The sequence below is a fragment of the Anguilla rostrata genome, chromosome 4 (genome assembly GCF_018555375.3).
Source record: "Anguilla rostrata isolate EN2019 chromosome 4, ASM1855537v3, whole genome shotgun sequence".
Lineage (NCBI taxonomy): Eukaryota > Metazoa > Chordata > Actinopteri > Anguilliformes > Anguillidae > Anguilla > Anguilla rostrata.
Window position 1 is genome coordinate 20540097 of NC_057936.1, and position 25287 is coordinate 20565383.

Below are 25287 nucleotides of genomic sequence, written 5' to 3' on the forward strand. Positions count from 1 at the left end.
ATGAATAGGGCAGGTCTGAACAGAGGGAACATGAATAGGGCAGGTCTGAACAGAGGGAACATGAATAGGGCAGGTCTGAACAGAGGGAACATGAATAGGGCAGGTCTGAACAGAGGGAACATGAATAGGGGACAGGTCATAATTGACAGAGGGACATGAATGGGCAGTCGAACAGGCATGAATAGGACAGGTCTGAACAAGACATGATAGGGCAGGTCTGAAAAGAACATGATAGGCAGTCTGAACAGGGGATATTGCATGCAGTCTGAAAAAACTGATAGGGCATCTGCAGAGGACATGAATAGGAGTCGAACAGAGAAATAGCAGGTCGACAGGACACGAGCAGACAGTGAGCGCTGCTGGCTGTATCAGATGCCCTCGACCGGTTCTGCCGTCTCCTTCATGCGTCATCTGTTCCTTGTTCTGAGAACTCCCAGTGTGACATATGACCCCCAGCAGGGGCTCGCAAATGTCTTTTCGCAAAATCACTTCCTGCAGGCCTAAAGAGTGTAGTTCACTTTTTCATAGCTCTGTGCATATTTCCCTTTTTATGATTTCATCTTTATATGTATGCCGTGGACCCACATAAAACACCCCTGGTAATCTCCGGAGTTTGAGCAATGGAGTCTACAGAAAGCTGGTAGAGAACATTCATTACGGTTAGAACTTTGGATAGTTTGTGCAAACAAGAAACAAATACACCACATTGGAACAGCACGACCCTAACAATGAATTGCCATTCTAATTGTCACTTTTTCCGCTTATTGGTGCATAAGCACTCCATTAGAAAGCCATTGTACTTCTGGTAAGTGGCTTTTCTACAGGGGCTCTTTTTGCGAGAAGCATAGCAGTCTCATTAATTTGTGACCACATCAGCTACTCATAAAAATAAATATTAGCCTTTATTGGTTTCATTATACAAGCTGTCTATATTAGTACATTTTGCAGTGGCTATATTAGTACATCTTGCACTAGCAAGATAGATTGCTTTTGGTAGGCCTTTATATTACAGAACAATGAACCACGAGAGCTTGAACTGAGCAACTGCTGAGACTGGGGAATGTGGGAAAGAATTCCCAGGTATCTGCCATTGATCAAACAGAACCTGAACGCCTGAGTCTACTGACCCCAGCATGAAGTCGGTGCACCCCGTGTCACAGTACACCCCTCGGCCTGCGTGCGCGCCATGGATCCATCAGCACCTGTGATACTGCTGCACCCCACGTCCTCTGTTTATCCAATGAGCAGCTCAGCAGAGGCGCCTGAGAGCGCCCTGGACCCATACACACAGGAGAAATTCCACAGTCTGCTTGAGGTCACCGAGAAGACACGGGCATCAGAGTGGCCGTGGGCGGGGAGGGGGCGTGGCTGAAAGCAAGTGAGTGATGCGTTTTCCTGCGGCTCTGCACTACTTTACAGGCAGACGGCGAGGCGGGAAGTTGCTAAATACGAGAATGCGCGCCTCTCAAAGCGTGATGTCCCCCATGCTTCCTGTGTCCCTCTTTACTGACAATGACGGGTCCCTCCAGCACCCGCCTGTCGTCTGTGTATGAATACCTTTCATTCATCACTGTCCCCACCCGGGGAAGCCAGCACGGGCGGTCACAGTGCAATAAGAGCAGGACAGAATGACAGAACAACAGGCAGCTGTGCTACTGCACCAGCTCTCCCCACCACAGAACACAGGCTACTGTCATATATTACCTTAAAACTCACATACTTTATCCACGCCTTCATTTTAATTTCTTAATTGTTAATTGCTCTTAATTTTTCTTCTCTGTTCTATCCTCTTGGCTTGTTTTACTAGCTAAAATTATGTGACCATCCTTTATAATACCTGATGCTGAATATTATGTTTTTGTTCTGCTTTATTTCTTTGTTTTTTACCCTGTCATTTTTGTTTATTAGCTGCTATTTTCATTGCCATTATCTTGAGTGTAGCAGGGATGTCTGTACCCAGGTACAATGCAGTACGCAAATAGAACTCCAACCAAAAAATTCGACCTAATTCTGCAGGGAACCACCCAGCCTAGCCAACCTAGCCGTTCCATAGCGGAATACAACAACCTCAACCAAGACCTGAGAGTTTAATAGCCTCGAAATGAGAACAGGCGCTGAACCCCAGTAACAAGTGACAGAAACACAAGCAATTACGGAGAACTTGGGGCGGGTGGGGGGGGGGCGGTGTGAGGTAATACAGAAATCAGAAAGTAAGGTGAATGACCCCCATTGTCCTGTTCACTGAAGAGCGCGGCGCTCTTATGGAACCTGGTGAAGCGAAGTGCGTCCTCCCCGGGGGCCGCTGCTGTAATTAAGTTTGAGGGCTGTGAGTGGCGGGTGTGACCGCAGGCGCCGTGCCGTTACTGTACGGCGAGCCGCGGAGCGAGGCTGGTATTTACACTGATATTTACCCAGGCTGCACTCTGCTCCTCTCTGCGCCGCCGGTGGCGCCTGGGACGGAGGTAACGAATGTTTGTTCAAATGGCAGCCTTCCGGAATGTTCCCCCGGGCAGGCTGCTCTGTGGCCCTGGGCCCTCATCAGGCTTGCGCTGTCAGGAAACTCCATGTCACGGTCTGCATTTTAAGCGCCATTCTCTGATATGGCCGCCGATGCCGAATAGCGTGTGCAGTGTCTGCTTCCAGCCGCAGGGGTGGGTGTGGGTGGGTGTGGTGGCTCAGGGGCAATTTGCGGCGCTCGCTGCGAGTCGCATAATCTGATGCTGCGCTGCAGCTGAATGCCGAGGGAGATTTTCACCAATGAGCTGAGCTAGAGGGAGACGTGTGTGTGGAGAAGGTGAGGAAGCTGTTGGAGATGCTTGCTTGTCAAAATTTGCCCGTTGACTAACAAATAAATGCAAGCATTATATTTTTGCACAAATAAAGTTCATTTCGGCGATGACTGAAATCACCAAGCTGGTTGTTAAGGAAAAGAAAACTGTTGTGTTAACTTTGATAGCAAGTCAAAGGTAAGGGGCGGTGGTGGTTGAGACCTTGGATTCAGGCCTTCATCTGTTTATGAAACCTTAAGAGAATTTGTTTCTAGGGTACAGCATTCCTTCAGCCTGATGAAAAGGAAGAGAGAGGGAAGAGAGAAGACAAAGAGGGAGGAGTGCTGGCAGTCAGAGGAACAGCGATGGGGAGAGAAAGGTAAAAGGGAACATAAGGATAGAGTTAGAGTGGCTTTGTGTGAGGAGGGGACTGAGAGGAGAAACACAGACAGTGAGTCTGGAATATGGTCAGTGCGCTACTCTGTGTGTTTGTCAGGGGGGCTAGGGCCACCGCGGGCTCCAGCTATGATGGAGCACCTCGTCTTCCCCAGGTTCACCTCAACGCCTCCCCAAATGAGGCTGTCCACTCTCCACGCCCCCTAGACTTCGCTGATGGATTGGTCTCACAGGTCCCTGTCTGCTCGCAGCGTCTGCGTGGACTCAACCATCTCACAGGTGGGGGTGTGTGAAAAAAAAAACCCTTGAGAGTCTCAAGAATTCAGGTTCCACGACGACCAATGAAAAGCACTGAAATGTGGGTGTGTGGGAGAAGCAGTATTAGCCACTGGCTAATTAAAGAGAAGTTTTGCATGTAAGACTGTAATACTTGCACGTTAATGGTCTAATCATGTTAAAATGTGATTATAATCAGCAAGCACTGAACGTATTCTTAAAAATCATATATTTGAATATTTAATCTGGCCATAATCACGAGGAACTATCTCTGTAACGCTGTCCTCATACAGAGCTTTGAAATAGTCTTTGGGACATGAAATACTGAGGCTCTTTCCCCCACACACAGTTTACAGTCCATGTGGTACAAATCACAGAATAATTCTGTGAAATCCACAGAACTGAAATATCGCTGGAGACCCCGCAGTTAAAGAAAGATGGGAGTAGGCCGAAACTCCCACCTCTCACGTCAGGCCCAAGGCCTGCTGCCAATTAATAAGGAGCTAAATTACTGCACAATCAATGCAGCTTACACTCACTCTCAAATCATAGCCAGTTCAATTACTCGCCTGCAATGAGGAGAGCAGGGTGCCTTGGCTCCTCCTGACCGGCCCATGGTGATTAATGGGGCAACAGCGGTTAAAATGGGTCAGGACCGGGGGTTGGGGGGGCAGAGGGTGGGGGTGAGGGTGGGGGTGTGAGTTTGCCGCTCTCAGGTCTATGTGGTCATGTGTGGATGGGATGTCACATGTCCCTCTCTCTGGTAGGGCTCTTGCCCCACAACCCCCCACCCTGCCCCTCTCCCCCAAGGTTCTGACGTCGGCTGCCCGTTCCTGCTCACGCTGGGGCCGCAGCCAGCGGTGGGGAAAAGCAATCAGCCGACCGCGGCTCCCTGCCCTGGTGTAAATCAGGGAGACGGCTCTCCCGACCGGTTCTGCGAAAATAATGACCGGGGGAGAGCAAGCGGCAGCCTCCTTATCCACAGCAGTGAGGGCCATCGGACAGGCAGGCTTGGACACGAGGCCCAGGGCCCTGGGCTACGCATCAGTCCCCTGATGGCCCCACACAGAGCTCGAATCAGGTCTGTGGGACAGAGGCAATGTGATCAGGGTGGAAGAAGAATACCATCATGGCCCAGTGGGTCACCATTCTACTCTCAAAGCGAAGGGAACATTAGCTACAGGAACTAGGGCTTCCTTGAGAGTTAATTGCAGTAAACGAGCCTTGAGAGTGTGTTTTAGGAAAGAGAAACTGTGTAGGGCATGAAACAGCCCATGCATACGCTGCAAGTTCTAAGGTAGAATGAGACCCTACCGGAGGAGCCTGGTAGTTTACTGTACTTTAGGACCCCCAGGTCCTCACCCCAGCTCAGGTCAATCAAACTAAAATGGCCGACTGAGTGCCATTGAAATAATGGCAAGCTTAAAAACACACACACACACACACACAGTGCACACACACAGTGCACAGTGCACACAATAAGGAATGTGTTAAAACTACCACAGAAAAGAAAGTGAATCTTCATGTTCAATAGAGATGCACAATGATATTAGGGTTGAACTGTATCGGCCTATAGGATTATGGTCAATTTGAAAAGCCAATATTATGATGCAACATACATGTGCAAGAGCAGCAGATAATTTCATTCACCACTGCTACCGAAATTTAAATGAAATATCAAACTTGTAAGGTAGCCAAACAATAGTAATCTAAACTTATTTTATTTATTATATTCCATTTTTACCAGTCAAGCTCACAAACAAGGCTTTACAGGGAGAAAGTAACAATCTAGACTCATGTTCTGCTCAATAATAAAGTAAGAAAATGTCAATATTTTCAAACAAATTTCTCATCTACTTTTCCATGGATGTGGAAACTTGGTTAAAGTTAGAATTTTTGCTATAATGTAAAATGGGTAGATATCGCCAACAGCATAGGCAAATATGACCAGCCAAATATAGAGTTGATATTGGCCCCAGAATAAGTATTCATAATTTGCTTCAGAGTGCAGGCGTTGATCATGGCATCACAATGCAATGGGAGCAAAGAGGATAGAACGGGTAGGTCGGCAGAAGGTACGATGTCATATCCACCCTGGCTTTGTTTTCCGGGCAATAATACAAGCTGCCCAGAACAATGCCCGCCACAACTGCCAATCCCCAGCGTGGCATCTGGCTCAGACTGACTGAGACACGCTTCCATTAACCCCAGCAACCTTGGACCTCCGCAGCACGATAATCCTCATAACTGGGAGGGAACAGTCCTCGGCCACTACTAATGATGGTCTGAAACAGGACTGTTGTACAAGCGTGGTGCAAACAGAAGCTTAAGTGGAGTTTCAGTGAAATAAAGCCAAGAGCATATAATGCATTTGCACTTATTATGGGTGAAATTTGATAAAAATTACATTTCTGTTTTATGTTTCAGAAGGACCTTCTGCAAAATAATCCTAACTGTAATAAAACTAGAAAAACTTCAAAATGTATACATTGTTTAAATAACTATTTAGATAACTTTTATAATTACTGTGTAGTTATTTGCAATATTCACTCAGATGTATTTTATGCAATTACCATAAAAATATTCATAAATGCATTTGTTCTCATAGCTCCCTCATAATTTGCTTATAAACTATACATATCTGGGAATCTCAGGTGAGACAATTTTATTGGTTTTTATGCTGCTGCTACAACTATTTATGCTGTGTTTCATTAATTATTTCTTTTTATTTACTTTTTCATATCTGTTTTTTAAACGAAGACTGGGCCTTTGATTAATAACTTTGACTAAAAAATGCTCTATAAATGCAGTCGAATAGTGTGGAGTTAACAAGGCCTGGTTTATATGCCCTCAAAAAGAAAGGATTACAGTCTAGCCTTGTTTTTACGTTCACTTTTCCTTTCTGCAACACCTGCAGTTCACCTGCAAGACACTCACGTTAGACGACTGTCAATACATTCTATAAATGGATCCATTGTACGTTAAACTGAATTCCAGATCCAAAGCAAATTCCTCTGTTTTCCATGATAACTTCCTAAAGTCAGACTTCAGCATGCATGCAAGCTGGTTATTGGGCAGCAGGAACATGGAGACCATAACTCTCAGAAATTAATGAATGTTATGCGTGTTATGTGTGATGATTAAATCTGTCTCGCTGCTCAGAAGAGAGTTTCGCTGGTTCCCCTGCATCAGGGGGGTCAAACTTCAGTCCTGGAGAGTTGCAATGTCTGCTGGGATTTCAGACACGAGCGATTAATTTACTCATGCTGAAGTACCATCTGGAGCGGTTGATTGGCTAAAGACTCCACACACCTTCTTCTCAAGGCTTTAATTGGCCGCTGGTTGACAAGAAACCACAAATACCTGGCTGCAGGCACTTTGGCCCTCCAGGACTGGGGTCTTACACCCCTGCCCTACGTCCTCCAAGAGACGATGCTGAAACATAACTACGTTGGTTGGTGCCGCCACCTGCAGGCGATCGACTGAAGTACGATCAAAACGGCTGGTTATTAAATGAGGTTTCGTTTTGAACTGAGACACTTGCTGCACAGCAACTGCACGTGACTCATGCTCACTGAAAAGACAGAAATGAGAAACGGACGGGTCGGGGGAGTCAGATATTATGGCTTAGCGCTGACAATCCCATCACGGATTAAGCCATGTCCATACCGGCGCGGAGCTTCCGCTGAGGCACTAAATATACCGTCTAATGAATTAGGGACGCAGCTGGCAGCTCGGCGCGGCTCCTCCATCTGGAGCCGAATCTGCACGTCTGCCGCGTGCCTGTGACCTCTGACTCCGCCGTGTTCCACAACTGGATGCGCTTCCACCACCGCCGCGTTCAGCAGATCGCCTTGAACCGGACCACCGTGAGCGGGGGCTGCTCCGTTTTAGGACTGAAACGCACCTTTGTGCATTCTCGCCTCCAACACCTGCACTAACGACATGCCACTAGTCACACGAGCGAGGGTCGTTACGAACAAAAACGGACATTTTTTTTTTGAGTTCATAATGGCGTTCTCTGATGTGACCCAATATAGTGGACACAAATCAACAAGACATTTGTACAAGCCCGAGCTCCATAGGAGAACAGTAACTCACTTGCCATACAATTCCAAAAATGCAAACTGACTCCCCTCAGTGACAGGGGTACACGGCAAACCTCTGCTCTCTGAGCGCGACCGTCCCGCACGCGTTACTCCATCAGCGTTTTTAATATCCGAGACGTCTCCGTGACAACCTCCCGCCAGCCCGACGGAGACTCACCTGCTCAGAGAGCAGGAGGCGAGGGCGATCGCGGCGACGGCGTCGCTTCGGGGGAGACGTGCCCGTATTCGCGGGCGGGGAAAGAGCGGCGGGGATAATGGCAATGGCGGTCACGGCCGGGCGGGCGCGCGGCTCTGCCGACATCGTTACCGCGCGTCATCATCGCCGGGGAAACGGCGGCTCCGCCGAGCACTTATCACAGGATGGATAGGCGCGCGATGGCCGCAGCTGCCAAATGCACTCCTGCTCACCTCATTCTAACAGGTAACTGCACCATGTTTCATTTGCTCTGGAGCGCCGTGGGCACTTTTCATGTGCACTCTCTGTGAAAAAAAACCGCCTCAGCCGGCTATTATCGCTTTTGCGATACTGCGTCAAAGAGCTGTGTGCAGCCTGAAGGAAAATTCAGTGCTGCTCTCAGAAACTTACACTTTGCGTGCCAATTTGTATCCCCCTGATTCAATTACACTGCAAATTAGGGCATCGCAGAAACGCAGCAACAAAATCATCTGATGCCACTTAATGCCTGGTTATCAATCAGCACTTCATTCAATCAGCTCAGTGATCTAGAGCACGCTGAACATGGAAGGATTTGGTAAGTGGATTAGGCTAACCCAGTTAAGCACACTCGAGAGAAATGGAGCAGGGAGCAGTTCTGGATTTCTCTCGGTAGCAGGGCCTGACGCATACGCAGATCAATTATGAGAGTGCACCTGGGCTGCACGATGTAAACAGAGACCGCCGTGCATCCCAAAAATGCAGACCCTCAGACACACACACACACACACACCGTGAAACACACAAGCGGTTGCTACCTGTGTGACTTTCTCTGTAACGTTGTGCGTGCGGTCGATCAACTTGCAGGGAGCGATGATGTCCATCTCCCCGGCAGGGAGGGCGATGAGGGGGTCCGGCTTGAAGTCCACGAAGTTGAGGGTGATCTGGGGGATCTTGCTAATGGTGCGGTAGCGCATGAGGTCCGAGTCGGAGGTAGAGTTGAGAATGTTGGACTTGTGATTCACAGCGCCTGCGTGAAAATTGCGTCGGTCAAAAGGGGTCATGAAAGGTCACATGCGCCATGTCACTACACAGCATACAGCACACGAACGTACTTCAGAATATCACTCATCGTGTAAAGGAACATGAAGTAGTTCATGATAGATAAAAATGAATACTAGCACTTTATTTGGCGTTTAATTTTGCTCTAGACAGCTCAGCGAGTCAGAGCTTACTGACTGCGACTGTCACACGAGCTCCCGAACTGAGGGGGCGGCGCCTCCTCCGCGCCCCTACCTGTGCTGGCGGGCCGCGTGCGGAACTTCCTGTCCCAATCGGGCCGCATGGCCTCGATGTCGTCGACGGAGGACGCGCGGCGCATGCTGTGGAAGCTCTCGCGCGAGCGGCTGTGCGTCAGGCTGCAGTTGGACACCGAGGCCTCGGGGTTGAGCCGGTGCGGGCGGGGCGAGGACTGCGTGAGCGGCAGGGCCAGGCGCGGCTCGCTGTCCGGGAGCAGGGTGCGCTGGTCCTCGGGCCACTGGGCCGCCGGCCGGGCCGGCTCCGGCAGCGACAGGAGCTCGTCCAGGGCCAGGGACTCGTGGCTGGGGTGGGAGGGCTCCCGGACGCGCCCCACCTCGGGGTCCTCCTGCAGGGACTGCTTGCTGTTGCTGAGAGACCGCAGGAGAGGCAGGCGCAGCTTAAATCCCCGAGGCCGACCTGCAGAGAGAGAGAGAGGGAGAGAGAGAGAGAGAGAGAGAGAGAGAGAGAGAGAGAGAGAGAGAGAGAGAGAGAGAGAGAGAGAGAGAGAGAGACTGTGAGGTGAGCTGAATTAGGCTACATGCTGATGGCATACTTTTGACAGAAAAACCTATTTGGGAGAGTAAAGGCAGATCCTTGTTCAGTTTATTTTTAATATAAAACACTGTTTTAAATGCTATAATACACGTCTGGTTCGGAGGGTGTGCAGTGCTGTGAGGTGTACCTGAGGTTAGCCAGGGGAGGGGCAGCTTGTGGTTGAGGTTTCGGTTGGGGTCTCGCACTCTGTCGTCATTCATGACCTCAAAGTTGAGGATGAACATTATCACCACGCCATCTTCGTTTTTCACTGGCACCACATCCACCAGACACAGAAAGCATACGCCTGGTACCAGGAGAAATGGAAAGTAAGAGAGAATTATTTTTTTTTAAATATTATTTCACATTTTGTCATTATTTATATTAACAACAAGATTTAATAATTTCTCAGTTATTAACTATACCTACTTAATGTGTTTGAACTATTATAACTATTAACAGCTTAATAACTTTGTGTAGCATGTTTTGAACACAAAATGTACCGTGAAGTGCTTCACAGTCTTATAAAAAGTAAAAGATGAAATAAATAAAAGCAAACAAAAGAATTAAGAGAACAAATAAAAAAGCAAGGAGATATTACAATTATTACAGTTACAATTACTTATTTTTTATTTATTTTACTGGACCAAATGTATTGCCGAATATATTGTATATTGTATTGTATTGTATAACAGTGAGTAGTTACATGCATTGAATTTCAATTAAGTTAGGCACACCAACTGTACAAAATAATTATGTATAAGTACATACTTGCATGTTATTAAAAATGATATACATAGTCTACTTATAATAGAAGCTTGAATGCAGTTGTGTTTACATAATTGACTCTAGTGTTAATATTTCTAATCTTATATATCCTATACTGCTAATTACATGCCTGGCAATTGCATAGCTCCTAGCTGTTACACTTGACTATTGTATTTAAAGTGTACTTCATCACATAGTGACTGTGTCATTTTACTGTACTGACTGCTCCAATCCATATGGAAAATATTCAGGATTATATAAGATTTTGCAGACTAAGAAACATTAACCAAGTGGTCACAGCTAATGAATTACAATTAGAATTACAGCAAGAAAAAAATAAAAATGTTATATTCAGTTCTTGTTAATGCATGGTTTACACAATTGTACACACCTTTCAGTTAGAAGTAGATTAAAGGTAAAAAAATAAAAAAATAAAAATTTGCTTCATATTTTTGAGCAGTTTCTGAAATTAAAAAATTAGTTCAGCACACCAGACGTGAAAACTGTGCTCAAACAATGCAAATGTACACCGTTACAACCAAACACAAAAATAATGTTGAATACCATTTAAAACTATGTCAAAAGGACAATTGAGACAGCCGAACCATAAAACAAAAACACCACTATTTGCACTGCGTAAAAGCAATCCTATTTGACGCGAATCTTCTATTGTGAACCTCAATTTTAAAAATCAATTTGTTTGAATGTGTAGAAATTTTCTGAATGCAGCCAAAAAATTCCTTTAATTCATACAGATACAATAAGCCTCCATTGCGGGGGTCACTGAACTAATTTCCCCATATACAACCATGTTCATTACTGTGAGTCGTACGACACTAAGAAAGACGCTGCCACGGCATGCCTGCCGACTGTTCGCCTGACATCTGACTGACGTGAAGGGCGAGATGAAACGATGCGCCAGAATGCGTGACTAAGAGCCACCATTTCCCTCACGTTCTGTCACAGTTCAAAATGAAGCCATTCCACGGATGGAAATGAGCCTTTTACGGTTACGCTCACACTGAAATCTACTTGGCCTTTTTCCCATCAAACCCTGCCTCTCTTACCTTAGTGGACGCGGGGCGAGCAAAGACCCGTGCGGGGGAACGCAAGCGTCTGTAGTGCCAGGTGAGTGATACAGCGATGCAGCGGCTCACACACACACACCTACTCACACTCCTGCTCACACTGCTGCTCTCACTCCTGCACACACTCCTGCTCACACTGCTGCCACACTGCTGCTCACACTCCTGCTCACACTCCTGCTCTCACTCCTGCACACACTCCTGCTCACACTGCTGCCACACTGCCAGTCACTCCCATCAAAGGAGAGGGGCTTTAGCAGAGATTGGTCCAGCGGGTAATCTCAACGTGGAAAACAGGAGAACTGCACAGGGATTACAGGTCTTTTCACACCATCTGTCTCTTTCAGTACATGTCATTTTAATGTATTTTGTGTCTGTATGTATATATGCATCTATGTGACTGTCTATCCATCTGTCCATGCAAATACAGTACATACACAAATACAAATCACTGTACTCACACAGGAAGTCATTTCTGAATGAATCATAAGATTCCCTATAACCACTGATGTTTAGTGGGTAGTGTCCCAGGCTTTGTCAATTAACTGGACTTATAGCATAGTTTACTGTAAATTAACGCTAACAGGATTTTGTGGCGGCACAACAGGGGTTGGAATAAAAAAAAACTTTAATAATCCAGTCAATGTGTCAACTGTAGTCATCAGTGCACCACTTTTGAAAAGATGCATGTAGCGCGGTGCATCTCTGAATCAAGATGATGTGCCTTCCTGCGAGATCTAGGGGCGCTGGTTCACCCTTTCTGAGCAGGACGCAATGTGCTGTTGACAGAGAGCATGACCTGACCAAGACGATAATCCCTGTGATGGAGGTATGTCGCTCTCTTGACCTGTCCCTCCACTGCCTCGACCCTAGTCGTTTTGCGAGTGCTAAACACGCAACGCAGCAGATTATAAGTCAACAGGAAGGGGATTTCACTTCAATTCATTACGTTCTCTCTTTTTTCATTCCAGTTAAAAAGACTAATCCACTCTAAGATGCAGCGGGCATTGTCAATCCCCCCTCCTCGTACAACTCAACGGAAAATTGAATGTATTCTGAACATTAGTAAATGCACATGTCATGTTATGTTATGCACATGTTCCCCCAAGTAATGGGGGTAAGCTGGGATGATTTGGGCACGTTACGCAGAGGCCATTAACTGCAGCTAAAACCAGTTTATATTTAAAGACGGCATAACCTACAGTAAATGGCCAGAGCTAAAAATTCCTGAAAATGGTTCAGGACATAATGGTCCTTTTTAAAACTACGCAAATCCAACTGCCACACCAAATCATAACATAACACTGGACACTGACTTCTTCAGAGAGCTTCATGAATAGCTTAAAATGTCTAATACAGAGTTTCTATAGCTATGACAGTGTGGATACTGTACATTCTAACTACATGTGCAAGATACTGTATCTACAGTGAGGGTTAGCAGCATCACCACAGAATAAATGGTTGCAAGCCATAAGAAAGCAATGTGTCTTTTTGAGCACTTCAGCATATTACATTCCGAAAGTAATTTGTGTTTCAATGTTTTCTTATTTGAATGTCATGGCAGTAATATAACTTTAATATATGGAAAGTACATTCAGATTTCTTTAAAATGTCATTGATTCAGTGTTTTTACACAAACACACACACACACGCACTTAGTTTTCTGTAATTATGCCAAATGACTCATAACACACCCTACACACATCAACATAGCATACAGGTAGTATAACCATAGATATATAGGTTCCACAGAGAACCTGCCGCATGCATCTAGTAGTGCTTCTTCAATCTGAATGATTTCATTGGTCAAGCCATTCCTGAAGGCTCCTCCCTCTTTGATTTGTGGGAAAGCAGGCATGCAGACATTAGCTCTGTAGCCAGGCTGCATTTATGGGTCACAGAGTGACAGCTGGATCTTTGTGTTTAATCTGAAGGAGGGGCATCTCCCAAGAGGCAGATATTTCAATAGAAAAATTGAGATTCTGAGGTTGAGGATGAGAGATTATGGTAGGAACGTCTTACTGAAGATCAGAGAGGATAAAAGAAGATTCTAAATCCCTGAACATAGATCAGGCAACCACAGGTGCCTACCCCCCCCCCCCCCTTGCCACCCGGAAAAAACAAAAAAAAACAAAAAGATATCTCCATCTCACTTCTGCCTGACGAAACTTAGAGAAGGCACATCATCAGGAGAGCGTACATGAAGAGAGAATAAAAGGATTGAGAAAATCATAAAAGATATAACTTTCCCTCTCTATGCCCCTCTAGTCCAGAATTGCCACTTCAGTAAAAACTGCGGACGGGTTTGCACTAAGAAAGACACATCAGTTTGATCTGACTGGCCACATCATTAGACAGTGCTTCACAAAGGTGCTCCTGGAAGCTGGAGTTAAAAATTACCTTCCAACTGCAATGCAATTTCTCACCATGGACTTAATTTCCCGGAACTCATTCTCATTGACTTATGCCTCATTCCTGATTAATTCAATACCTGAGTTTAAACTCCCTCCACATCTTCCTTCTCCATTGCCCTGTACTCTTTCCATTTTCACTATTCAGTAACCTCTGCATTTTTACTGCAAGGTTGTCAAACACAACTCCATTGGAGACCCTGTTCATCTGTTTGTGCACGTTCAAAGAAAAGACAATATAGGAAAACTAAAAGCAGAAAATTGTCAGTTGGTTGATTGCTCATCCTGCCCGCTTTCGGCTGTTGTGTTTCACGGTAATTTACTACACTTGTACCCCATAATTCCCTAGGCTAAATTAGCCAGAGGAAATGCTGAGATTCTCGAAATGGGAATTGACTAATGAGTCGATGTAATAACAAAAGCCATAACAATGAAATCCAAAAAAGAAAGGATGGCTTCAAGAAAAAGTAGTGGCTGAATGGTTTTTGAAATACTTTTAAACCTCAGAACTATCTGAACATCTTCCAAATGTTATTCTGTAGCCACATTCACCTCATACAATACAATATACATACAATATTTACATCTTCATGGTCTAAACTCTCTCTTACAATATGCACCGAAGTCTCTAAGACAATCTTCAGGTATTACATCATACACATAGTATGGAGAGTTTGTTAGGTAATACAGCACATACTGTACAGCACAACAGAAATTCAGTGGAAAAGTACAGACAGAAATCACACAGCACTGTAATTACTGATAGCAATGCTGATGGATTTGCAAGAAAAACTTTATATTGTACAATGCATGATGTTCAAGCACAGCATGTACTTGCAAGGAATGTGAAATGCACCACAAGTGAATTGTAAGTACGCTGATTGTTTTCTAAATGTCCATATTTCTGATGATAGCATCTCCCCCTAGTGGTTGAACTGTGCTACCGCCCTAAAAATGACTGTGGACTCAATTAACAGCGCATTCACACAGTTATTGGCAGGGGAAAATGTGAAGAACATGCCAGAATGTGAAAAACATGAGTAAGACAAAACAGTGATATCCAGTGAACCTAACATATTTACAGAAGCAGTTAATTAGGGACAGACTGAAGCAACTGTAACTACGTCATCAGCACGTTTCAGTTGTCAGAAATAACCATAATTTAAAAATAACTGTGTATCTACCTTGAGTGCCTCCTGCATGTCCTGAAAAACTCTATATACAGTAACATGGGCACACATACCAGGCCTGCAACCATTGAAACAGCTTATTGGTTTTACCTCTATAAATACATATATATAATACCTCTATAAATGGCCATTATAAATGAAATTATTGTATAAATAAAAAATAAATAAATACATAAACCGTCTTTTAATGATTCACTTAACAATTATTTCACTCAAAAAAAAAAAAAAAAACCCTTTGGTTTACACAGACTTTGGGGGAAATTACTTGTCAATCTTCTACCATACCCATGGCATTTATCTGTAAAAAAGACACAACCATACACAAAGAAACCCCAGCTAAACTCTCTCTCAATGATTTAATGATCCTTGTTGAATACAGGTGGAAGAGGTATTGGCAAGGACCATACGTGAAGTAAAGCATACAGCTCATTTAATCACACAAATGTCAGCAAGGTTAATGCTTCATCCACTAGAGGGCAGGCTTCGGCAATATATGCACATGAGGATAATGGTCACTGCCTTCCAAAATGGTGAAGGAATCATCTCCTAATACAGGACAGCTCATAGGATCTTGGAAATCAGGAAAAACATACACTGGTATTGTATGTACAATTGGGCAGTAGTGTGGTGTAAATGGTTAGGGAACTAGGGGGCACTGCTGTTGTAGCCTTGAGTAGGAAATTTAACTTGAATTGCTACAGTAAATATCCAGCCATATAAACAGATTTTTTGTGAAAGAAATTTCAGCCTATCTAAGTCGCTCCGGTTTAGAGTGTCTTCCGAAATATAAATTGCTTTTCACCGAAAATAATCGACACTCAATGAAACAGCGCGGTTGAATTAGGCTGTAAGTCTGAATATCCATTTTCTTCCAGAAAACAGACAATGAGCCCAAACTGGGATGCCTACTGACTCGTAACAGTAGCCCATTCAAATGGAGAACAGGTGTCCTTTCTGCAGTGTGAAGGAGGTGCAGATTGCAGAGCTGATTTGGGGAGAGGGGCGAGGCCCAGCAGGAGCTCTCTGTGGCCCTCTCTCAGGATGTGGGCACCAGCTGTCCTCACAGGCCAGGCGTGTGGCGGGATGCCAGTCATTCCTCACAGTTAATCCCCCCCCCCCCACCACCCCTCCCGTGCATGGAGAGAGGCTGGGACAGCGTTCACTTCAGCGCACACGCACATTAGCGCTCACGTGCACGCGCACGCTAACCATGGATACACACCCAGACACACTAACTCATAAAGACACAGGCACACACATATGCATACACACTGTCTTACATGAATAAATACACACCACCACGGCACACACACAACCACACACACACACACACACACACTCTCTCTCTCACACACACACACACTCACACGCACACACAGTCACACACTCACAGACTCTCATGCACACACACACACACACACACACACACACACAGGACGAATGAGGGACTCACTCATTTGTCTCAGGCAGTTCTTTTGGACTTTGTCCATGCTGACACTGCCTTCAAAAGTTCATCTTAGTGTTTGTTCCTCATTCATCAACACTTTGTCTTCTAATACAGATAAAAAGGAGCTGTGGGGCTGAGGAACGTCTGATTGCCAAATTGCCATTGGCTGGAGCTGTAATGGATCACATGGCTCCCCCTGTTGGCCCTTGGGAGGACCTGAAAGCCAGTGTTTATGGGGAAAAGGCTCTGCGCTGACGGAGGATGACTGATGCGTGCGGTAGCAGAAGCTTCGAGACAGAGCGTCGACAGGTGCTTCATTAGGCAAGGTCCCACGGCTCCACGCAGGCCTAGTCTGAGTAAACACATAACTGACAGGTGACCACGTCATGATGGAACTGCCATTTAATCACGGTATATCACGAGTGCAGGAGTTGTCTAATACAGCAGGGGAAAGCAGTAAACCTGAGAACACACCAAACAGTGGGAGAGAGTACCAGCCTTCTTGGACAGAGCTCTCTTTAAGGGACAGAAACACTCCTTCCATAGAAAAGACCGCAGAAAGTAAGAGCCCGTCCATATAAGGCAGAACCAGTCTGTCTATATAGGTTAGAATGCTGGCTTCTGTATTACAATACCAGTCTATCCACAAGGAAAATATCATTTTCTGTTATTCTCTATATAACAGTAATTAGGGAAATAATGCTTGTCAGCATATAGGACATTATTAGGCTTTCTTGAAGGGAAAGAGTACCAGTCACACAATTAAGGAGAGAGTAAAAAATAAGCAAACAAACAAGCAAAAAAAAAAGTTTTAGATTTATATTTAAAAAAATATAGACTCGATGAGCTCACTGAAACAGGGAGAAACCAACAGAACCGCTGTCCTGACAGGAGGTTGTGTGCATTATGTCAAGGGGTGGAAAAAAAGACCTGCACTTCTTGGCGAAATGCGATAAATACAGAGAGCCAAGAACAGTGTGCTTCACTAATATGAAATAAATCTGCTCAGAATTTCCTCAGAGGTAGAAAGGCTGCTATTCCTTTTGGGGGAGAGGAAGGATTGCGCACCTCTGACAGCACAGTATGTACTGAGGAACAGGGAGAAACACAGCAACAAAATAAATACCATTTATGGCTAATTCCAAGTATGGCCTTCATGTGTAGAATGTCATTTCTTTAGAGTTCATTTTTATTGTAATTACTTTTTCCTGCATGATACACTACCATATGCTTTGCAATGTAAGTATATTCATGCAATATGAACACAATAAATAGGCTACCAGTCTCTCTATACTGGAGAAAGTTCCAGCCTCTCCGTAAGGGAGAGGACATTAGTCTCTATAGAAACAAGAGACAACCAGGTTCTCGATGCAAGAGGCCACCTTTTACTCCATATGAGAGATAGTGAGACTCGTTGAGAGACGTTGGTTAATTGAGCCATTGGTGAAGCAGGGATAGGCAATTAGACCCAGAAAAAACAGAGGCAGCCGTTCCAAAGCTGATGAGAATCAAGGTGCCTGATAGAACAAGCTGAACACAACACAGATACCTTCCAGAAGGCCCCTGATAAAGCTGCATAAAGCATTCATTTGCCCATACTGGTTGCCAATTATACGTGGCAGACTGACAGGAGAGAGCAGGGTAAAGTAGCCGCCTTAGCTATGACGGCTCGCGTTCTCTCAGCTACCTCATGCCAGATCAGCATCCTGCAGACTGCACCTTTCACAATCTCCCATATACTGCTTCACTGCTCACTTGCCTTGCTGTGACATTTTTAAAAACTTTTTGCATTGTCGTGTTCAGGTTGATTGGTGGGGCCAGCCGTCAGTTTGTGAAATGAACCAATTGGCAGAGAGCTCCGCCCGCTCAGGCACTAGGTGGCCCATGTGGAGGGCGGGTGGGCAGAGACGGGCCGACGGCTGCCGTCGCCGCCTCCTCACCTGGAACCCCCGGCTCGCTCTGCCACGGCGCGCCCTCAAGGATAAAGAGGGAGTCAGTGCAAGGTGTGCCTTTCAATCAAGGGTATCTCTTCTGCCTCCATTAAGCTCGCGGCTCAGGTCCTCCTCAGGGGGACGCGCTCGCTCAGCTATGCGCGGGTGGGAAGGCAGCGAGTGTCTCGTGTTCTGATCAATACCGTTTGCAGCTTTGTGTGGGCTCAGGTCAACCCCAATCTTTAATTCCTCCAGTGGAAAAAAAGGGTATGCGTGCACACACACGCCATCTGTCTTTCTCTGTCTTTTTCTCTCTCTCTCTCACACGCAGAGACACACACACACACACACACACACTCACAACTGACAGCCTTATTAACAAAACAGGCACGGCATCAATCAATTCTGAAATGACCCCAGGTTTACAGCAAATGATCTGACATTGTATAACCTGTCAAACGCTAATGTAGTAATAGGATACAGGTCAGTTTCACATGTCCAGCCCTGTTACGGACACCATTGATTAACCTGTCACCTGGCATTATGACCCTAGCTGGAACACAACAGTGTGCTAATTTACTACACAAAATGGTTGACATTGATAGCAATGTCTTATTCTGCAACACCAATAAATCAGCATGTCACCTCACAGGCCCGAAACAGAAACCTCTTTCACACCCAACAAACTTTTTCAAGGTTTTCAGCTCTGTAACAGCTACTCAAACCACCATTCAGTTGTTCTGACTACTCACTTAACTGACTGTGAACAGTAGGCCAATTATCCCAGTAACTTGGCGAAATAGAGCCACTGGTTTTACTTCGCTGGAAGTGGATGGACACACTCAAGGTTCTGAGCTTGACAGAAATATGGCTATTGGAGCAGGTGGGAGAGGGATTTCCTGAGGATATCGCCTGTGATTAAGGGCTGCTCTCCGCTCCATCCTTTCCCTGTTTAAAAGCTCTACACGTCTTTCCAGCATTCCACTGCAGCACTGCTTACAGACTGCGGAATGCATAAGGAACGGACACCCTTTTTAGGCGCAAATGAGGGGTCTGTCCAAAGGAATGAGGAATGAGTGTTTCTTTGGTGGTGAGTTATCCTCAAGGAGCTTTTCCATTATTTAACCGGAGGGAAGACAAGGCACTTCGGTTCTTGAGTTAAGTGCTATTTTTAATGGGAGTCAGTGAGGAGGTTCAACATGTAAAGTAAATGAGCAGTCCTCCAGTCAACCAAAATGGTTTTGAGGTGTTTTTTTTAAATTTGTCTTTTACGCTCTGCATGCTGTCCTGTGTCTGGAATCATCCAATTATCTAGTGATTAGACAGCTCGGAGTCTCGCCCCACTACCAAAAGAGCCAAGCTCCAGAGGTACGCTCCTCCACTGGAGCTGAAAGAAGAAGCTCTGTGACCACATTGATCCTCATTATGTGATAGGCCCTTCATCTCTTCCATCTCATTGCACTGTGCTCTGGTCTGCTGCTTCGTTATTAGTCCCAGGAGAACAATATGGGCTCAGCGTAAAACAGAGGGGGAAGGAGTAAACACACGCTTGTAACTATACACACACACGCGTACAGACACAGACACACACACACGTGCACACACACACGTACACGTACACACGTACACACATACACACACACACGCACACACACACACAAAAGCATGTACACCAGACATACACAGGTGCATGACTGCACACACACACAGTAATCTGTAATATAAAGATCCTCTCCCTGCAGCTTGTCTCCGCTGGCTTGCCTATCCAGTGCTCATTAGCAGTAATGGGGCTCAATGCGCAGGCTAAGTTGTGAGATTGTACTTGCTGAAACGGCACTGAACAGACTTTGGGTGAGACCGTGCCGTGAGGGGAGGGGAGGAGAGGAGAGGGTAGGGGGCTGGGGGGAAGGGGGGGCGGTGCATTAGGGATCAGCCCCGTAGGGTCCACGTGCCCCGGCTGGGTTACACTAAAAGGGAGTTTGGGGCAGGTGCAGAACAGGGGCCGCTTCCCAGACTCCTGAATGAGGCCGATCAATGGAGCAACAAACGGATGCAAATTAAATAACGATCTGCGTTCTGACATTTGAGGAAATAACATGGGCAGGAACGCACACATGCACTCACACACTCTCTCTCTCACACACACACACACACACACACACACGCACATGCATGCACTCACACACACACACACACACACACACACACGCACATGCATGCACTCACACACACACTCACACACACACACACACACACACACACACACACACACGCACATGCATGCACTCACACACACACTCACACACACGCACACACACACACACACACACATCTGAGCTGTCTGGCTTGGTGCTGGTGCAGGGTGGATTTGTTGCTGCTGGTGTTGGCACGCTGGAGATGTTCCTGCATGAAGAGCTCAGTCTCGCAGAGTGATGGAAAGACTCTTCTGAAGGCACTGGATGGGAAAGGGCTCCACAGCCCTTATGTGCCAGCTACAGGTGGGCCACCTTTCACACCCATACAAAAGGGTGGGAATGCGCACTCCCCTATGTACCCGCACTTCAGTACGTTTCTGACAAAAGCCTAGCTTTTATTCTTTGGTCCATTAAAGGGCCCACTTGCAGTCTGGCTTTTGGCAGTATCATCCAATAGTCTGTCCAGCACTTGCCCAGGTGAGTAGAGCATTTATAAGTTCCATATACAACAACAAACACACACACACACACACACAGAAACACACACACACACACATACACACAAAAGCATGTACACTAGACATACACAGATACATGACTGCACACACACACAGTAATCTGTAATATAAAGATCCTCTCCCTGCAGCTTGTCTCCGCTGGCTTGCCTATCCAGTGCTCATTAGCAGTAATGGGGCTCAATGCGCAGGCTAAGTTGTGAGATTGTACTTGCTGAAACGGCACTGAACAGACTTTGAGTGAGACTGTGCCGTGAGGGGAGGGGAGGAGAGGGGGGGAGAGGGTAGGGGGCTGGGGGGGGCGGTGCAGCAAGGATCATCCCCGTAGGGTCCAAGTGCAGGTGTGCAGAGAGTTTGGGGCCGGTGCAGAACAGGGGCCGCTTCCCAGACTCCTGAATGAGGTCGATCAATGGGGCAACAAACGGATGCAAATTAAATAACAATCCGCGTTCTGACATTTGAGGAAATAAAATGAGCAGGAACAGCCTGGGGAGAGCCAGACCTGTTTTAGACCTGCTTTCTACTCCTGTCAACACAGAGCTGATGTCTGCTGGGCTCATTTGTAGGCCATACACACCAAAAGGTGAAGGAATTAATGCACATACCTTTAAAACTGGCAATATTAAAAGAGAGAAACCTTTCCTGCCCCAGACCAAGACGGAAGCATCGAACAGGCAAAAGCAAGCCCTGTCCACACGGACAGGTTAAACACCAGGGGCCTAATCAGCACAATATTTAACCTGTCGACACTGAGTCGCAGAAATATCACTGTGAGGGTGCGTTGTGCTGTGGGCAGTTTTCAGTCCAGATGCTACAGTGGCTCAGCCATAACAGAGACGCAGAAATGCACTTTGGGTGCTTTCTGCAAACCTGCCCCATCAGCTTACGGTTAAACAGGGCAGGAAATGGGCAGGAAATGGCGGGTGACACTTCGAAACTGATTTACGAACGAGCTTAGGCAGCAGCGATTGCGGATATATTAGTTTTTCAGACTCGATTCTTCAAATCATCCCTGCAATGTGCAGAAATTCGTAACACAATAAGCCGAACCAAATTATAAAATTCAAACTTTAAGGCACATTTTACCATGAAGAAAGAAGGGCCAGGACAGCAACTTCCGAGAAAAAAGTTGGCTTGAAAGTTGCCTTTTTGCTGTTTCACAGCAGTTTTTGCTCAGACAGTCTTCTCAGAAGCTTGCTTCCAAATAACTGTTTTTTCAAAGAAGCTGTGGTCATTAAACTTACTTATTCAAGTTTTAGAAAAAGCTATGCATATTATTACATCTGCTTGGTAAACAGGTGCTTCGGTCACATGCATCCATCTGTCAGTGCAGGTAAAGAATCGGTCACTTCTGAAACTGAAACGGAGATGAACATAGTGTGCAGCCATTTCCCCTGATTCTACATGGAGAATTCTGGCAAGCTGTTTGGTCAAAACCCTTTAATCACTGACCTAACCAGAAGCAAACACTGTCGAAGAACAGACTGAAACCAGCGATACTGTTGATTATGAAGACCAAATGAACATTTTTTTAAAAAGCTGTTCTCTTCCACAGTAAAAATACATCAATCCAAATATTTACAGCATAAACTGTCAAACAGAAACAAAAGTAGATATTATTAATACAGTCAGTCATAGACTTTTCTATTTACCCTAGACTGTGAAAATGAGTCATTTTGCTCTCCCTGCATGGAATCAGCCTGTCCTGTGTGATTTGGATCATGATATACCACTAGACAGGCAAATTAGCAGCAGGAACAGTTGCTGATTAGTCCCAGCCGTTACAGTCTGGGGCCATTGTCTCGAACCACAGGGGGCTTAAAAACCAGGAAATCATATTTGATCGACTTTTCTGCGCCCCCATCGACCTGACCCGGCCCCAGATGTGCAGGCCCTGCAGGAGCGAAACACCTCCTTGAGCCGACGTCCTCCTTTCGCCCGACAGGCAGGCTGTCCGGCCCGCTCACTTTCCAGGGGTAATTGATGGCCCCCCCCCCCACTTGCTTTCACTCTACGAGCAGATTTATGAGACAGTAATCAGGGCTAATGGCCAGCGCGGGCCCCCGCTGGCCGCGGCGCGGCGGATGATGTATCTGGCTGGGCGGGGCGGTCGGCGGGAGGGCCGAGGGGCCTGGGAGAGAGGGAGAGGGAGGAGAAGTGGGAGGGGTCAGGGGGCTAGCAGACTGAGCAGTCAGTCAGTCAGTCAGTCGGTCAGTCAGTCAGTCAGTCAGTCACTGTTGTGACCGAAGCGGTGTTGTGCGCGGTGCGGCGCGGCGCGGCGACGCTCGCGCTGATGTATGGCTCCGTCAGCAGCTTCGGGGCCCTCGGCTCCAATTAGAGCGAGAGCGCCTACCCATCGCTCCTGCTCTGCTTCGGCTCCCGCTAGCGCGTCAGGTGACAGGCACCCGCCAGTCGGGAGAGACACGCTTTCAGACATTTTAGAGCGGCACTGCCGCGCCTGAAATGAGGAACTGCCGCACACAGTTAGAGGAACCAGAGGGCCTTTAGGGGAAAGGGGAACCGTGCGCCGCCCTGCCAGAAAAACTGCTCTGCCAGCCAAAATCCGTGTCACAAGGATCAGAATAGAACCTGAATTAGGCAACCCGGCCAAGGTCGGGTAAGAACACAGAATAGCAGGTGTTTAAGGACAGAGAGGTGTCCTGCAGGTGTGTAATGGTCTTTCAATAGACCCATTTGAAATGGTGTTGTGCTACAGACATGTGCCACCTGTGACAGCTGAGGATGAGTAAATTCACTTTGGCCTGTCATTTGACATTCCTTCCATTCCTCATAAGCTCAGTCTCATCCAATAGCAGCCTTCTTAGAAGTTAAGATAACAACATTTCTGTGGTCTGAAAACTCGCATACCATCAAATTAATTGGAGTTGGCCCTAGTTAATCTTAGCTATGTATATATTTTTGTCAAATCCTTAGTTTTTAATCAAATGAAAGGAGCAGTTCTATAACAACTGACATATTTTTCATTTCTACTGCAAAAATAAATTAAAAAAAAACCTTTTTGAACTGGTTTTTAACAGTTAACAATAAAGGTATTGTTAACTTTAAGTATAAAAATCTATGACTATGTGAGAAGATGTGAATCATCACTGTTTCTCCCTGAGGTTATCTCAGAGTATTTACTGGTATTTAAGTGGGGTTATGTAGCCTCTCTACAAAGATATACAGAGTTCCTGTGTTTCTCTGTCTTCCTTTTTCTAGTCATCTTCAAAACTTTCAAAATGTCTCTAAATGTACTGCTTTCCTTTCCCAAGATAGTATAAATGAATAATTAAGAACTCTCATTTAGACATTTTCATTACAAAATACAGGAAACAATCATTAGTTGCAAATCACAAGAGTGATTTCTCACAAAATTCCATTGCTAACAGTTGACTCAAGTTGAGGTTGGCTTCCAGGGCAGAGCTGTCATGAAGTGAAGCATACAGGAATCCCTGACCTGGCCTGGTGATGTCATCGCTTACAGAATGCATGTACATGACGAGACCAGGTGACAGAGCTGTGTCCGTGTGGCTCTAACACAAGTAACTTCTGCTCCCCACTGTGATGAAAGACACATTGCCCCCTCTCTGTTTGTGATTAGCAATTACAGCCAGGAACCAGGAAACATGGACCCAGGAAAAGCGAGACTGCCAGAGAAAGGGCCCACAGATGGCTCCAGTGACACCACACCATGGGGATTCCTGAGAAATGACCACCCTGATAAGTGCATCTCTAACAAGCCCCATAATACCAGACCAGATTTTGAAAGCAAACAAAAAGAACATGGCATTTTAAAATATTGCCGCTAGTTGTATATCTCAGTGTCTGGCGTATTTCAACATCATTTAGCAAATGGGCAAATCGAAGGTCTTCATGTCAAAATCCAAAAAAAGTGAAGTTCAAAAACAACAACCGAGGAAAAGTAACATCACAAAGGCTGAAGTGGTAGCCAAACAAGAGGAGAGACATGGGGTAATAGAGGAGTCTGTTTTGTGCTGCAGCAGCCTTGCACATTCATCCAACACACAGAGGTCATTTTGCTTTGGCCCGAACAGACAGCCAAATAACCATATATCACCTGGAAAAATGCATGGAAGCTGATTTGCCCTTTTCCTCACGACAATATTCAAGGCATCCATTGCTAACAAAAGTATGACTACAACCAAATGTCATTATTTTCAAATTCACAGAAAAGCAACATCAAAACAG

General features: G+C 45.9%; 1 protein-coding gene across 2 annotated transcripts in view; it reads right to left on the reverse strand.

The window, feature by feature from the left end:
• Nucleotides 1-25287, reverse strand: part of kcnh2b (potassium voltage-gated channel, subfamily H (eag-related), member 2b) — a 145374-nt gene that overhangs the window by 62951 nt on the left and 57136 nt on the right. Inside the window, exons 1-4 of one of the 2 annotated variants that reach the window (XM_064331272.1) lie at nucleotides 11372-13409; nucleotides 9685-9843; nucleotides 9000-9419; nucleotides 8522-8733 (exon numbers count right to left, since the gene is read on the reverse strand). In XM_064331272.1, the coding sequence (XP_064187342.1) occupies nucleotides 8522-8733; nucleotides 9000-9419; nucleotides 9685-9781 (729 nt within the window). In that variant the 5' untranslated portion in view covers nucleotides 9782-9843; nucleotides 11372-13409. Of the gene's footprint in view, nucleotides 1-8521; nucleotides 8734-8999; nucleotides 9420-9684; nucleotides 9844-11371; nucleotides 13410-25287 lie in introns of those variants that run through there. The other variant, XM_064331271.1, reaches the window with a different exon arrangement.